Source organism: Lissotriton helveticus, chromosome 10 (assembly GCF_964261635.1).
Source record: "Lissotriton helveticus chromosome 10, aLisHel1.1, whole genome shotgun sequence".
Lineage (NCBI taxonomy): Eukaryota > Metazoa > Chordata > Amphibia > Caudata > Salamandridae > Lissotriton > Lissotriton helveticus.
The window spans coordinates 28,743,052-28,759,972 of record NC_136071.1 but is presented as its reverse complement, the minus strand read 5'-3'; the positions used below and the strand labels follow the sequence as shown (position 1 = coordinate 28,759,972).

Sequence of the window (16,921 nt, the reverse complement as noted above, 5' to 3'; positions counted from 1 at the left end):
TTTCTGCATGTCTGTACTAGTTAGTACAACTAGTACTCAAAGCACCCCATGAACCTGCTAAACAGCACCTCCCACAAAAAACGTAATCTGCCCAGACCGCGCCCCCACACTTTACAGACACAAGGTAGACGGTCAGGCCTTACCTGGGCCACACGCGGGTTGCTGCAGCGGGTGTTCCGCTTGCTCAGTTGCATCCAGTTGGCCTTGGGTGTGGGACAGTCCTGTTGAAGCAGGCACCTGCCCTCCGTGACGCACCAGCCGCAGTCGAAGCGAGGGTCAGCCTTCAGGCACAGGCCGCAGCTCTTCCGCTGGGCAGGGCACTTGTACAGCAGGGCTGGGGTAAGAGAGACGACAGAATCAAAGTTAGGGTGGTGCGGTCATCCATAAACTCATGCTGCGCCCCCTCCGTTATCCTACTCTTAGAACCAGCATATGGTATAGTGAGGACAGGTGGGCATCAGCACCAAAGGCAGGGGTTTGAATCTCATGCAAACAAATGAGGCAAGACTCCAAAAGGTATTGATATCACAGACTTTAGGAAATCCACCTTTTCTGTTTTGTCACCCCAGGTATTTTCTTTTGCTGGACCCTATATTTGTGTTTGCTTCAGAACTCTGTGCACTTTACCTCTGCTAACCAGGAGTAAAGAGCTTGTGCTCCCCGTTTAAACATGGTTGAACTGGCATATTCCTAACTAGTATGTTTAACTTGGCTACAAGTCCCCAGTATATGGTACAAAATGTACCAGGGCCTGGATGTTAGATGCCACTAGAGAACTGCAGCATCTATTGTGCCATCCACTACAGGGGCAGTGCAAACATGGCTTCAGGCCTACCACTGCCCCCAGACTTGCAGCAGTGTAAAAACTGTAACTCCACCATCAAAATAAACCAATTTTGACAGGTTAAAACCTCCCTTTTAGATATTAATAAGTCGCTTCTAGGTAGGGCTTGTACCCCCACAAGGCAGGGTGTGTGGTATTTAAAAGTAGGACCTGTAGAAATGTAAAGTTAATGTCTCTTTACAGTAACTAGTACCTCAAGCTATTTTCACAGTGGAAGGGCTGGCTGGCCCATAGAGAAACACTGGGATGCAATATTACATTACTGTATCTTGGGAATGCAAATAGCTAGAAAATAACTAAACAACTATTTTTAATAGTTATTATAAATACAATTGAATGGTGAAGTGAGATTATTAATAAATATTAAGGAAAATTAACATTTAGAAAGTTACCTTTTCTCTACCTGAAGCTCCCGGAGGCTAATTTTAATTTGCTCTCCAACAAAGCCTGCTTGACAGGTCTGTGGGGTTTACATATAACACTTACTTTGGGGTGCATTTGAAAGGAAAGAAACACAGTGTCAAGACTATTCTTGTGTATCCAGTCTTTGGTTGCTGGAAATCCCTGCTTTTATCCTACCAGATTTATGCCTCTGAGTTTATTGTGGCTACAATGACTAATTCAAGCTGGATTTTGACGTTAGATGTGGGAGGACAATTGTGTTACCAAAAGTACACTTCCACATACACTCCTAGAGGCAACATTTAGTGTGGCCTAAGACTTTTGTAATCTTGAAATACCAGAAGAGGGTAGGGTTGAAACCAGGAACTTTTACACCATTGGTTAGGACATACCCAGGACTCACTCCCACCCACTAGCTTGTGCCAGACATAAATGTGGCACCTCCAGGCACCCATTTCAGAACACTGCTGGAACCTGAGGAAGAAAAGAAGAGAACTGAACCAGCTGTCTGTGAACTGAGAGGAGCCCTGAAGGACAAGACCTGCTCCCTCTTGTATCAAGGACAAAGAAGTGGAATTCAGGGGTCATAAGGCTGCCCTCCTGTTCAAGTTACATTGCTGCAACAAGATACAAGAGGCCTTTATTACCACTGCCCAGGGGCAACTGTCTTTCTCCACATGTGACGTGGGTAGATCTAAAGATGATCAGACCCTTATGGCTTGATATGTTTGGTTTTGTACGAGGAGGCAAACTAAGATAGTCTATTCCCTCGAATGCCTGTTAACGGTCTCAAACTTCCAAAGTAAAATGTTGATCACCAAAAATTAGCAAAAAAAAGATCGACATATGGTAACGTCAGCTTCGGTAAAGTTCCAAGATTTATACAAATAGTAAAGAAATTGAGGGCTTTTTTTGGCAATAAAATGCTAAATCAAGCCACATGTGACACTAGGCACCACACTATCCTTTTTCAGATGTCTCTGCAAGCCGGCAATAAGAACACAGAGTACCCTCTTGCACGATCTTCACAGATAGGGCCTGGTGTACAGTGCCAACAGTGATTATATGTGTTTTTTTAAGTGTCTGTGAGGAGCCGAGCATAGCTTTAACACTGGGTTTAAAATGCGTTGAAGGACACGAGCAGAGCTTAAAACTGGGCTTAAAATTGTTTGAAGGAGCCAAGCAGAGCTTTTCAACTGGATTTAAAATGTGTTGACTGAGCAGAGCTTTAACACTTGGATTAAAATGTGGTGGAGGAGGAGAGCTTTAAAACTGAGCCAACAATGTTTTGAAGGATCCAAGCAGAGCTTTTAAACTGGATTCAACATGCACTGGTGATGGAAGCCTCCCATGAAGTAAACATACACACGCTTTGTTAGGAACACGGTTTTGTTGATCCTGCGGATAGTCACTGTTGCTCTTGGTAAAACGCTGTTTGGTATGAAGTAAGTAAGTATGTGGTACAAAACAGGAGGCTACTATGCATACAAATTGCAGGAGATGGCGACCGTGAAATGGAGCAGTAAGGTGTGGCGCGATGGAGGCTTGCAATGGTCAGCTGCAGGCTAATGGATACCTTTGATAATGCACAAAGGTCCTCATCCATTTTACCAATGCTTAAAGGAGTGATTAAGCATGCTCCTGAAGTCTTCACAGACCCAGTCAGTACCCGGGTCATTAACCCTCGTATAGAGAAAAAATATAAAGCTTCCCCTTCAGACCCAGCATATATTAAAGGTCAGCTGCAGGCTAAGGTGGTGAGTATTCTGGTTTTGGCCGACAATGGTACCTGTCCTCAGTTTGGTGGTGAAGGGAAGAAAGACGGTGGCCATAGAGCATTCAACTCCATCGTCTTTCATCCACCGTCCCCTCTAACTGGAGTAGAGACGACTAAAGCAGGAGATCTGGGAGACAAGTGTGGTGACAGAGGGAAGCAATCAAGTGGTCATTTGTGAAGCACAACAGAGGAGCAGAATCCAGCTAGGAGGAAGCTGGTGGAGGAAGATGAACCGCCATTCGCAAGATCGGAAGGCGGAGTGCTTCGCAGTATGGGTGCTGTACATACAAACTTTTAAAGCTAGGACCTCTGTTGCGTTGGAAAGTCCGCCCCCAACAAGGAAATGCAGATCAGCAACGTCTAAGGAAGGTAAGCCTACCTAAACTACTGGAGGTTGAATGCGACAGCCCTTGTTCGAGGGCTACCTCAATCCTACGTGTGAAGCCCGTGAAGTCTGGATGAGAAGTGTGGCTGTGGCGAAGTGTGGCTCAAGTGGGGAGGTGTGGCTCAATGGTTAGAGCGGCAGACCCTGATGCAGAGGTCTGGCCCGGGACCAGGGTTCAATTTCCGCCTCGGCGGGTCTTGGGCTCAATTTGCTCGGACCTGATCATTCTCGCCTCGGTGCCTATTCTAATCATGGGTCCCACTCTGCAACTCTGGGCAATAGCTTGCTTAATCTCCACAACGGCCCCAACAGCGCTGGGATGCCTGACTTCACCTTGGGGGTGCCCAGGAGTGGGCACTTCACAGGGAAAAACCAGGAAGGGTTCCACAGCGGTATGCGTACAAGCGCCTTGAGACCCCTTCGGGGGTGATACGTGCGCTATACAAGTACTACATTTACATTTACATTTTTTTTTTACTTGTAGATAAGTCTAAGAAAGCCTCCAGACCCAATAACATGCCTAAACTCAACCATAACTGTTTTACTCACTTTTGCGCCAGATGTGGGGACACAAACAACTGTGCCAAGGAGCACACTGCTAGCTGGGGCCTGAAGCTCAGAGGCGTGATTTACATACAAACTCGGTAATGTTGCGGCCTGCTACAACCATCTCAGCATCTTAAGTTGACGTCAGGGCCATCTGCCAGACAAACTTCATAACTTTCTGTGAAAGCCGATATCTGCAAGGTGTGAAGAGGCGAGCAGCAAGAGCTTGCCTCATGCACCCTTACATCACATGAATATTCAGACTCAATTTCTGAGCATCTGGAGAATGCATAACAATAAAAGATATGTACATTTTTGGATTTTATCTTCAACTGAGAGGCTCTGTACTTCTGTGTTTCCCCAGGCGCTTCATCTGGTTGAAAGATATTGGTTTCCTGGTAGGGCGCACAACCACCTGAAATGTAAACTTGGACTAGGAAGCGGGGTCTGTGACTGGAGCCAGGCAAAGGAAAGCATGCGTTGCCCTCACTGAAGACATCTCTCCTAGAGCTTAGGTTTTGTTCACTTTCTCAACTCAATGGCTGAGAGAGATTGTGGGGGAACTCTCATTTGAATACTACATATCGGTGCAGAACATCTCTAAAGATCAAAATACAAATAAGGACATTTACAGTAGAAAAAGGGATCAGAACTGTCGTCTCGAAATGAGCCCCACTTGCTGCGCAAGGATTTAGTTGTTTGTCAGATAAATTCATATAAGTAGCAGTTTTTTACTCAACCTTGTGATGGCCAGGCAATGTACGGCACGTAAACATAGAACCCATTCATGCAGTTAAACCAAGGCTTGCTGCCCAGTGTTTTGCATGCACCATTACTACTCCAGTAGTATGTAAGGCAGCTGGTTATTGGGATGACGAATGCTGATTCCTCGGGTTCGAGTCCGGAAAGAGTAGCTGTGGTTGGTGGACGAGAGGGACTTACTCAAACTTCTCCGTATAACCGCCCGCGCGGACAGTTTATGCTGCATTTGGCAGGATCTGTTGACAAGAGTCAGAGCACAAGTTGTCAACTTAAAAAAGGTGCTCAGTTGAGGCCCCTTTGCGCAGTGCTCCTAGCCGTTATGCAAGGTCTAGTCTATATGTCTGAGCCGTATAGGGTTATCGCAGCCGCCTCGATCGGTTCCGGCTGCTCGTGGTCAAACACCCCCCCTGACGGATATGAATGATGGAACTGCCCAAGCTGAACCTCACCATCTATACTACTTAGTGAATTATTGAATATCATCCGACCACTCTATAATTCAGAAAGAATGAGTCTCTAAGAGGGTTGCATTGATCCCAGGATACTTGTCATTAGACCTTTTGTACAAATACCGATGCTGTGCAGAATGGTTTGCCAATTTCACGATCACAAGTAATTCATGAGCTGTCGGGATGCAATGAAGTTTACAAAGCAAAGTTCTGGAAGACCGTTGAACGGACAGTGGTGTTGAGCTAGGTGAAACGGCGCCACTCAAGGAAAAATCGCACATATATTAGTTTCAATAGATCCTAAATTCTGAACGGTGCTGTAAGGTGAGGAGCACCACCAACCTCCCCCAAAATTGCGGCCAAGGCCACTGAATACACGAAGGAAATCCTCAGCACACGTCTGTGGCGTATCTAAACATTTATCTGCACATTGCATGCATAAATATTAACAAAGTATTTTGAGTTTCTTGTTTTTCTTTCTTTATTCTTATAGTTTCTCTTCAGCCGACACGAGTTTCGTCGCATACACTGGGAAATCATCCCATGACTTCCTCAAGGCTCTACAATCTTTGGCATATTCTTTTCTTGGTGATAATTCCAACCCACAAATGGTAACATATCTGTCTTCTGCTTTAAAATCGGTTCTTCATTCAGGAAAGGTCTTCGTCTGACCAAACCACTAGCTTGTACATACAGCTCCGTCACCAAAGTAGTCCAGAAGCAGTGACTCTCGATTCGATAGGAATTATCACCACATAAGAAAAGAATATAACAAAGATTGTAGAACCTTGAGAAACTCGCGGGATGGTTTCCCAGTGTATGCGACGAAACACGTGTCAGTTGAAGAGAAACATAAGAATAAAGAAAGAAAAACAAGAAACTCAAAATACTGCGTTAATATTTATGCATGCAATGTGCAGATAAATGTTTAGATACACTACAGACGAGTGCTGAGGATTTCCTTAAAGTTCTGAAGAGTCCACAGCAGATTCGATGCTCATAGTTTACTTCACCACTGCTCAGGAACACTATCTCATTAGCGGCTCTATTTGCACTATACGTAATGCTGACCAGCATTAGAGTAGTGCCCATCTTCGATAACAGAGGTTTACGTTGAAAAGTCTCGGAATCTAGTCAAAGTCTCTCGCATCGATAGAGCTGCCGGCCCAATGAGACCCCCAAACACCGACCAGACACCCCCCTCGAGTAAATGCAGGACCTCCTGCAAGGGTTTAAGGCTGGTGGCCAAGAGAGTTTCAAGCAGGAAGAAAATAGTCTGAAGAAGCATTGTCAAAGCGAATAGGTCTGCCCTTGGCCAGCATGCATTTCCTTCCATCGGAGAAATGCCACTGACCTCCTTAGAAAGGGATTAAAGACCTGGCTCTTTAACCTGTAATTTTGGCTACTATTTCAATGCTCAGAGGAGAAGTAGCTAGCGCCAGGACACCCTTGGGTAATCGTCGCACTTTAGAAATACCTATAACATAACATGGTGGGCTGTAGGGCAGACTGGCTTGTGGGTCTAGTCCACTTAAACTTTAGCCCTTGCGACAGACGCATCTCCCAGGTCTGCCTCCAACAAGGGACCCACCAATCCACGACAAGCCGAAGAGACGGCCACATGGTCTAATGCTCGGAGATAAAAGCATATTGATTCGGATATCTCCCAGCCCAGTGCCCACGGCCAGGCAGCAGAGTGCTTCGAGGCCGAGTAGAAGTGACCCAATTGTTAACACAGGCTGAAGCTACATGCTTTTAGTTATCCTGTGGGCGGGTCAGACCCCGATGCCATAGGGCCTTGGGGTAGAAGAAAACCCTCCCCCGGTGTCTACGAGTGGAGAGGTGTGGTGCAGTGGCCAGGGCAGCTGACTTCGGAGCACAGGGTTCACGGTTCGATCCCCGGCGGCAGCTCAGCTCAGCACCATGTGACTCTGGGCAATAGCTCACTTAATTTCCACGATGGCCCCCAGCGCCTTGAGACCCGTAAGGGTGAGTAGTTTGCGCTTTAAAAATACAGATTTACATTTTTTATATTTACATTTTACGACGGACAGTTCCCAGTAGGTGGTCGGGGGCCCTGATGTAGGTTTCGACTCTACAGGGATCTCTCTATAGAAAAGTCACTGGTCGCAGTAAGGTGTAGAGTACAGCCCTGGAGGTGACAGATAAGTAGGTCTGTAAACAGTAGAGGGCAGTCTACTGGGGGCAAGGACAGTCTAGGGAACTAGTAAAGAGGTTGCAGGTGTGAGGTCGGGGGATGGGTCTTCTGAGGACAATACAGGAGTCAGGAGAGGAGAGAACTGCAGCTTGGGCAGATCTTTAGAGGCATCTGCCTCCTACAGACAGCAGGAAGGTCTCAAGTACAGAAGAGACGCCTTCTGTGGCAGAGTGGTGAGAGGAGGGCCAAATCTACTGGGAGGGGTGCTGGTGAGGCTATAAAGAGGGCAGCAGAGAGGGAGAAGGGGTCAAGGAAAAAAGGGGGAACCTACTGCATTCACCAGGCGGTGTCTTTAGTAGAGAGGTTAAAGGAGATTGTATTGTAATTGCACTTGTATAGCGCTTACTAGCCCTGACGAGGCGTCGAAGCACTTTTTCGGCGAGTAGCACGCTACTCCGGGACCCATAGAGGATTAGTGCTGAATTAGTATAGTGAAACATGCAAGTACATTTTAAGTGGTGATTAGTATAGTGAAACATGCAAGTACATTTTAAGTGGTGGATAGGTTAGTCAGTTATTTGGATTCGGAAAGATAGCAGAAGGATAGAGGAGGAAAAAAAGGTTTGTATTTATATAGCGCTTCTAACCCCTGATGGGGTGTTGAAGCCCTTTTTTTGGCAAGTAGCACGCTACTCCGGAAACCCATAAAGGATAAGTGGTGAATTAGTATGGAGAAATATGAAAGTAAATTGAGTGGTGGATATTAGCCAGTTATTTGGAGTGAGGAGGATAGTGGAGGGATAGAAGGAAAAAAAAGGTTTGCATTTATATAGCGCTTGTAACCCTGATGAGGTGTTGAAACGCTTTGTTGGCGAGTAGCACGCTGGACCACAGACTGGGCATGGCTAGAAACACGCAGAGCCGTCGAAGCCTGCTACCTCTTGCAGGATGTGGCATAAACACCCCGCGCCCCGGATGCCTGGGCTTCACGATACCCAAGTCTGCCATTGTTGGTGGTACTTTTGCAGTAGTGACAACAAGTCCCCTTTTAAGGTGAGGTACAGAGATTCATCTTTCAGTAAGGTGTACCTGTTGCCCATCTTGCCAGGTGTCTGCGGCATTTATCTTTCTTACTCATTGGGGCTTTTTGGCTACCCTTGAAGCGTCTTGCCATTAAATTCAGAACACTGATGTCTGAAGCTTTGGAAAGTGTGCATGTGGCTTAGATTTCCACGACAGGACCAGATTCAAGATTCAAGAGAGCTCGTCTCGGGGGTAAATCCCTAGTGGTTAGAGCCGCCCAGCTATGGAATAACCTCCCCGACCATCTTAGACATACGACAAGCCTCACATATTTTAAAAAACATCTAAAAACTTTCCTATTTAGGCAAAATATGTAGACCACTTGCTTTCTTTTAGCTGATATTTGACTCTTCTCCCACGCCAGGACAGTCTTGACTATTAGTGCGCGTTATAAGCAAACATATAACATAACATAACATTACTGTTTAACTACCCGCCCAGGTTCTGAGGGTTACAGGGTCACCCCATTATACTTAATAGATTTCCACGGTGGCACCCCACACCGGTCAGGATCTTTGTTCCACTCACATCTATGCAAGTCTGCGTAGAATCGGGGGTCTGATGGCAAGGTGAGACCAACGTACCTCTGAAATTGGCTGGTTTGTCGATGTAGAAGTCTCCGTCCCACACGATGGAGAAGTCCACCGAGATATCGCCGGATTCATCCCCTTCATAAACGTACTGCAAGAAAAGACAAGAAACGGTTATTAATAGTCAGTTTTGAGACACTCCGCCTCACCTCTTTCACCTGCATATGCACACTAACACAGTGGATGGAACGAGTCTCTAAGATACAGCTGACTGCCTTATCACGGGCGGTGTTGAAAATCGCCGACTAAGGTCCAGGCATCACTGGAACACGCGAACTGACGTGTTTCGAGTCCGACACTCAATCCCGTCAATATCGACACTTAACTGACACTGCGCGAAGTACTAAGGAACTCTTATCTATCGGATGTGCCTGGCGGGGTACTATATATGCCGCAACTTATAGCGAACGGCCAAACTCAGGAAATATATTCTCAATTTTGAAACAGAGGTGATATTCCCCACATTAACGGTGACCGCCATTGGTTTTTTGTATTTCGGATCATCATATACGGATGCTATCCGCTTGAGTCCTGACGAAGTTCCCACGGCACGAAAGGGAACGAAACGCGTTGGCTGTGCCTTTGTATCTTATGAAAACGAACTTATTAAAGAGAAAAAAAGAAGAATTACTTTACATCACGAACTTTGTTGGCGTTAATTATATTTTTTTTGGAGTGCACCTTCCAAACCCTATATGAACACTAACACAGCATGTTGACGCCCAAAGTAGCAAGCATTGGCAAATCCAACAGGACCGGCTTGTGTTTGCTGACTCGGCCACAAGTAGGCATGTGCAGATGCGGTTTGCGGGTTATCTGCATGAAAGCCGAATAGCACAATAAAACCAGACTGAATGGCTTGCCAAGCCGGACAATCGAATGAGCAAACAATATCGCTTTAGATACTGAATGCACACAGGAGATAAAGAGCAGCATGTGACTAACAGCTTAATGATTGAATGTACTTTCAGATGTAAAACAGTCCTTCTGGCTTTCCAAAGGAAGCACTTCCTAGAAGGTGGACTGATGCACAAAGCAGAACAGCAAGAAGTGAACAAGAATTATGGATCCAAAGGCCGCGTTATGCATATTTTCAATGCGTCCCAGGTGCGCCGTCAAGCTGAACCGGAACACTTTGGAGACACAGACCCACTGCCAGATCATCCACTAGATTGCAGAATAATGCTCAGCATGTGACCCTGGACCAGTAATTGTTCCAGTCTTTGCTGCTCGGCTTAGGCCGGGAAGTCACACGTCGTCGTCGAATGGGTGGTTTTGCAGCTGGAGTGTATGCTGAGCAGGATGGATGTTGCTGTTGGCGCGGAGTCATTCTCAGCAACCACAACATGTCTTTCCAATAAAGTCAGACCTCCATTTTGTACCGGAAGTGGGTCAGACTCCTGCTTATCCAATGGCCTTGAGAGCTTGGGAGCCTTTTCATCTCGACTTGATTGGGAATGTTGATGTTATTCGTCTTCGGTCAGGAGTCTGTCGCTTCCGGGGCGCCGGCTGACGTCACACAAGGGATGGACCTAGCACAAAATGGTGGTTGACGACGCCCACGAAAAAAAGGAAACAGACAATTCCAGACCCAACCACTTGATGGTGGAATAATGCACAGCATGTGAATGCAAAAAAGGATTCATGCTGCAAAACCACCACTTACCTCAATTCCACACTCGTGCTTGACCTGCCCGAAGCTGTACTGGCCACGGGACAGTAAGGACATTATGGGGCGATGGAGTGATGGCCAACCCCAAAGAAGAGATTGGACAACAGACGAGTAATCAATGCATCATCTGCAGCTTTCGATCGGGAACATCTATACCTAATGAGGATGTACCGTACACTTCGACACAGCCAGGAGTGACACCGACAACACACTTCATAACCACGACACATGTAGAGCACAGTTCTTGCCCAAGGAAGAGAAATGCAGCCAAGGCTCTGCCCAAGAACGCCTGCTGCCAGGAGACACAAGTGGAAGGGGAGCCCCAAGTTATTCCTTGCCAACACATAGGACATCTTCTCATCTTTGGGTCCTGGAGAACAGAGCTTAAGCACCTTAGATAAAACCATGACCCAAGGAAAAATCCACAACAACTGCCAAGCTAGCCGTGTCATGGAATGGCAAGGTAAAGAAATCACAGCAGAAGGAAACAAAGGCATAATCAGTCAATGCCCAGAAAACCTAAATAACACACAAATATTAATTCAGCGGACAGTAAAGTCATGGGAGACCAATGTAAAATATTCACGGCCAAAGTAGACACGAGTAAAATCAAACACGGTCCAGCAAAGCCAACGAAGGCAATTCAAATCAGCCAGTGTCCAGCAAAGATCAATGAGACGAGCAAAATCAGCCAGTGTCCAGCAAAGATCAATGAGACGAGCAAAATCAGCCAGTGTCCCAACAGAAACAAAGGAGACCCAAATAAAATGAGCCAGTGTTCAACAAAGCAAGTGGAGACAATTGTGTAATAATCCAGTGTCAAGTAAAGCCAATGGACACGAGTAAATACAGCTAGTGACCAGCAAAGCCAAACGTGACACAAGTAAAACCAGCCAGTGTCCAGAAAAATCAAAGGAGACACAAGCAAAACCAGCCAGTGTCCAGGAAAGCCAAAGGAGACACAAGCAAAACCAACCAGTGTCCAGGAAAGCCAGAGGAGACAAGTAAAACCAGCCAGTGCCCAGCAAAGCCGAAAAACACAAGTAAAGCCAGCCAGTGTCCAGAAAAATCAACGGAAAAAACAGCCAGTGCCCATCAAAGCCAAAGCAGCCACACGTAAACCCAACCAGTGCACAGCAAAGTCAAAGAAGGCACAAATAAAAGCAGCCAGTGCCCACCAAAGCTAAAAACCCAAGTAAAACCAGCCAGTGCCCACCAAAGCCAAAAACCCAAGTAAAACCAGCCAGTGCCCACCACAGCCAAAAACCCAAGTAAAACCAGCCAGTGCCCACCACAGCAAAAAACCCAAGTAAATCCAGCCAGTGCCCAGCAGGACAAGTAACACCAGCCAGTACCCGCAAAATCAAAGGAGACACCAGTAAAACCAGCTAGTGCCCAGCAAGTCAAAGGAGGCACAAATAAAAGCAGCCAGTGCCCACCAAAGCTAAAAACCCAAGTAAAACCAGCCAGTGCCCACCAAAGCCAAAAACCCAAGTAAAACCAGCCAGTGCCCACCACAGCAAAAAACCCAAGTAAAACCAGCCAGTGCCCACCACAGCCAAAAACCCAGGTAAAACCAGCCAGTGCCCACCACAGCCAAAAACCCAAGTAAAACCAGCCAGTGCCCACCACAGCCAAAAACCCAAGTAAAACCAGCCAGTGCCCACCACAGCCAAAAACCCAAGTAAAACCAGCCAGTGCCCAGCAGGACAAGTAACACCAGCCAGTACCCGCAAAATCAAAGGAGACACCAGTAAAACCAGCTAGTGCCCAGCAAGTCAAAGGAGACACAAATAAAAGCAGCCAGTGCCCACCATAGCTAAAAACCCAAGTAAAACAAGCCAGTGCCCACCAAAGCCAAAAACCCAAGTAAAACCAGCCAGTGCCCACCACAGCCAAAAACCCAAGTAAAACCAGCCAGTGCCCACCACAGCCAAAAACCCAAGTAAAACCAGCCAGTGCCCACCACAGCCAAAAACCCAAGTAAAACCAGCCAGTGCCCACCAAAGCCAAAAACCCAAGTAAATCCAGCCAGTGCCCAGCAGGACAAGTAACACCAGCCAGTACCCGCAAAATCAAAGGAGACACTAGTAAAACCAGCTAGTGCCCAACAAGTCAAAGGAGACAATTAAAACCCAACAAAGCTAAATGAGGCAAGTAAAACGAGCCAGTGACCAGCAAAGCCAAAGGAGACAAGTAAAACCAGCCAGTGCCCAGCAAAGCCCAAGATGCCAATGTAAACATGAGCAATGTCCATTATGAAGTGAAAATGCACCCGGTGCAAAGCCGGGCTCTACGGGCTCGTGGATGGATCATTCGGAGACTAAGCGTTGGAATCGGTAAAGACCGTCGCCAGCAGCAGGTATGAGTAAGTAGAGCGGCCCATGCTCCTCCTCCTCCAGCTTCACCTGGACATGGAGTCGCATCACAGGAATTAACCCCTTCCAGTACAGCTTCACACTGGGAGGAGCCCATTGACAGAGATGGTTCTGGAAGGAATAAAAGCTCAGGTCAAACTTAACCGCGGTAACACCTCTGGAACCCACCGCCTCCAGGGAGATACCTGCACGAGCAAAGCGCGTGCGGCTAGGGTCGGAGTCTGGCACTTGGGTCACAAACCAACCTTGGTTTGTGACCCAAGTGCCCAAGGTGCTTAAACGAGTGACATTAAGTTGAGTAAGACCTATTCCTTGGAAGCATTTACTTTACTGAGAAGTTGATAGAGTGCAGCCTGAACATAAGGTGGACGAGGACTTTTTACGAGGAGCACAATAAACAAGGGAAGGGATACACTGAAATGGGGGTGAAGAGGAGAAAGGGAGTCATAGGTTTGATCAATGAAAGGAGATAGTGAATGATAGCTCCATTTATAAACACAAAAACAATGAGCAGAGATACGCTTATGGCAGTAAGAAGTGTGCTTGTGGGTGATTCCGAAACAAAGATTGAGAAAAGAAGTGCGGTGAAAAGGCGAGGAAAGGTGTAATCTTTAAGATTAAAAGGAAGGAGTTCCAGTTGTAGTCGCTGCTTGTGGGGAGCTTTCTGGCTAGAGGGGTCTTGAATTTGAGGGTCTCAAGGAGCAGAGTCCTTGCGTCTTAAGCCACTGGATGTGCCTGAGATTGTCCTGAGTTTGACTAAGAAAGGATGGACTGTGGGTATTTAGAGCCTTGTTAGTGAGATGCAGAGTTTGAAGCGAATCCTAGCTGGATGAGAGGGCTGAGTGAAGGTCACAGGACAGGAATGATGTGGCTGGGATGCTACTGAATTGGATAATACCATCTGTAATTCAAGAGCCAAGAAACAATTTGGCTTGTTTGTGGTGTATTACATCATTTGGGGTGACAAATGCAAAAATGTGTCTAAACTGGGGTGGTGGAGTGAGCTAAAGAATGATGATGGATTAAACCCAGATCAGTTGACTGGGGGTGAGTGTTTGATTTGCTCAAACGCTCCGTCCATCATCCCCTTTGGTATCGCTTTACATCATTCGAGCGTCACTTAAAAGGCCGTGTTCAGTGCAAGCTCTCTGCGGGCCATGCCAGCCTTCCGTATGTGTGGAGTTATTGTTCTGGCGGTCAGGACCCCAAATGCACATCTCAAGTTATGCAGGTGGAAGCAGGACAAGGCTTGCCTCTTTTTTCACCACTGGGAGTCTGGAGGGACCCTAATCCCGGAGTTCTGAAAGTGTGCAGTCCTGCCACCCTCTAGAAGGGGCTGGCGGGATAAGACCAGGCTCAGGCCTGAAGATGAAAGCAAAGCTCATTAGGCCTCCTTTAGAAGCACTGCCGATTCTCATCCCATGGGATCAGGGAGGATCACCCCATGCGCATTACTCGCAGAAGGCTTGCTGGAATGCTTGGGGAGAGAAGGCGATACTCTAGGCGATGTGGAGAGCATCAAGGGGTTTTCAGCGAACAAACCTGCAAGAGATCTGTGGACATGGGTGGTAGCCATTGTAAACATGAGGCACAGGGTCAGACTGATTTGCATATGGCCATGTCTGAACTGGGGTGGCTGAGTGGGCTAAAGAACGGTGATGGATTAAACCCAGATCAGTTGACTGGGGGTGAGTGCTTTGATTTGCTCACACGCTCCGTCCATCATCCCCTTTTGTATCGCTTTGTTCCCCCTAAGTTGGCAGGGTATGCTCAGACGTGAGTCCCTTGCTCACTTTGCCACTGGATTCAAGATAGCCGGGCTGAAGACGGCTGCAATGCCAGAAACCGGTCCCAGGATGCTTGTTTCCGGTCCAGGGAAGACATGGCTTGGCAGTTCGAGCTGGACTGTTCCCATGAGGCACAGGGTCAAGACTGATTAGCATATAGCCATGTCTGAAATGGGGTGGCTGAGTGGGCTAAAGAACGGTGATGGATTAAACCCAGATCAGTTGACTGGGGGTGAGTGTTTGATTTGCTCAAACGCTCCGTCCATCATCCCCTTTTGTAAAGCCATTGTAAACAGGTCACCCACGCCCTCGTCAGCAGCAGGTTGGACTATGGAAACGCCCTCTACGTAGGAGCCTCGGCCAAACTCCTGAAACGACTTCAACGCATTCAGAACGCGTCTGCAAGCCTGATCCTCGGCATCCCTCGCCGCAGCAACATCACACCCCACCTGAGAGACCTGCACTGGCTCCCTGTCAACAAGAGGATAACCTTCAAGCTCCTCATCCACTCACACAAGGCACTCCACAACACCGGACCAGCGTACCTCAGATGACTCAGCTTCCACACCCCCACCCGCCAGCTTTGCCCCGCCGACCTCCCCCTCGCCACCGTCCCCCGCATCCGAAGAGCAACCTCCGGCGGCAGATCGTTCTCCCATCTCGCCGCCAAGACCTGGAACACCCTCCCCATCTCCCTACGGCAGACCCAAGGCCTGCTGACCTTCAGAAGACTCCTCAAGACCTGGCTCTTCGAGCAGTAGTAGCCCCCCTCCCCACCCCAACGCCTTGAGACCCTCACGGGTAGGTAGTGCGCTTTACAAATGCTTTGATTGATTGATTGAAAAATGCGGACTCCCGGGCAGAATGTGCTGTGGCCTATGACGTTCCCATATCTCACATAAATTCATTGAGGGGCCCTAAAATGGTATGGGCTCCCCTGAGCCTCAGAGGTCTGTGTTAAGCCCTTGTGCATACACAGACCTCCTCAGGTTCCACCTCGAGGAATGGAGCCTGCTTGCCACATGATCCGTTTCTTCTTCACCGGAGTCCGTCATCTTCACCCCGTTGCCCGTCTGTGCTCCAGCAGCTAGGTCTAGGCAACCAACATGCAATGCCTTGAAATGACGGCCATACTAATACTGCAACCAGAGTCACTGGAGCAAGGCTGATGCGTAAACGACCTGTTCCTGCGAGAATAGAGAACTTTCCGAGCAGGTGAGACGGCCATCTTGATGCAGGGTTGCTTAGACCTGCCCCAGTGGGCTCAGGGATTCGTTACGACAACAAGCGGTCTTCGCTCAAGCCCTGAGTGACTAAAAAGATACAGCTAAAGGTCTGCTGAAGGATTTCATGACTCCAGTTGTCCTTTGTGGTCAGTCTTTTTCATTTTAAAACTCTGCTTATGGGCTTTTCAACTATACATAATCCAAACGAAAACCAAATAAAGCCACAACAACAGTGATCGCGTGTACACGCATCCAGACGATAACAAAAACGGATCACAACCTTCAGTCTGGTTGAAGTACAACTGATACAGGCAGAATGATCTCCGGGTGTCGCACCATACGCCCCTCAGGTTTAGTATTTACCAGGTGTGCCTCGTCTACTAATGTGAAAGGTATCCCCTCGCCAGGGTCCCCAAATCTCAGTGTGCTTCTGTGGGCAGCCCCTTGCACACCATCTCATTCACGATCGAGCAGTAGTCCATCGCCCAAAGCCGTTTGAAAAAGTAGTGAGCCCCTCTAGAGCACCAGTGGCGGGCTAGATGTACAAGTTACTTACCTTCGGTAACAATGTATTTGATAGAGACTACTAGCCACAGATTTTTTAACGTAGAATTATCCCCAGGTGTGAGACTGGATCCGGAAAAATGTTCTTTGCCACAGCATCTCTGCGTGCCGGGGGGGAGGAGGGGGCGGTACCGTGTGACTCCGCCCTGACGTCATCCGCTGGCATGACATCAAGGTCACATAAGCCCCACCCCGGCAAGCTGACGTCAGTTTTTCTCTTTTCCGCATGCAACGCGGATCCGGATCGTGTACTGGCCTGTTTTCAGGCCTCCTTTTCAAGCTTTGCTTCTTTTTACAA

General features: G+C 47.7%; 1 protein-coding gene across 1 annotated transcript in view; it reads right to left on the bottom strand.

The window, feature by feature from the left end:
• PLXNA3 (plexin A3) overlaps positions 1 to 16,921 on the bottom strand; it is a 560,833-nt gene that overhangs the window by 95,063 nt on the left and 448,849 nt on the right. The window contains exons 11-12 of the mRNA XM_078664651.1: positions 8,991 to 9,087; positions 144 to 334 (exon numbers count right to left, since the gene is read on the bottom strand). Coding sequence (XP_078520777.1) covers positions 144 to 334; positions 8,991 to 9,087 — 288 coding nt within the window. The remainder of the gene's footprint in view (positions 1 to 143; positions 335 to 8,990; positions 9,088 to 16,921) is intronic.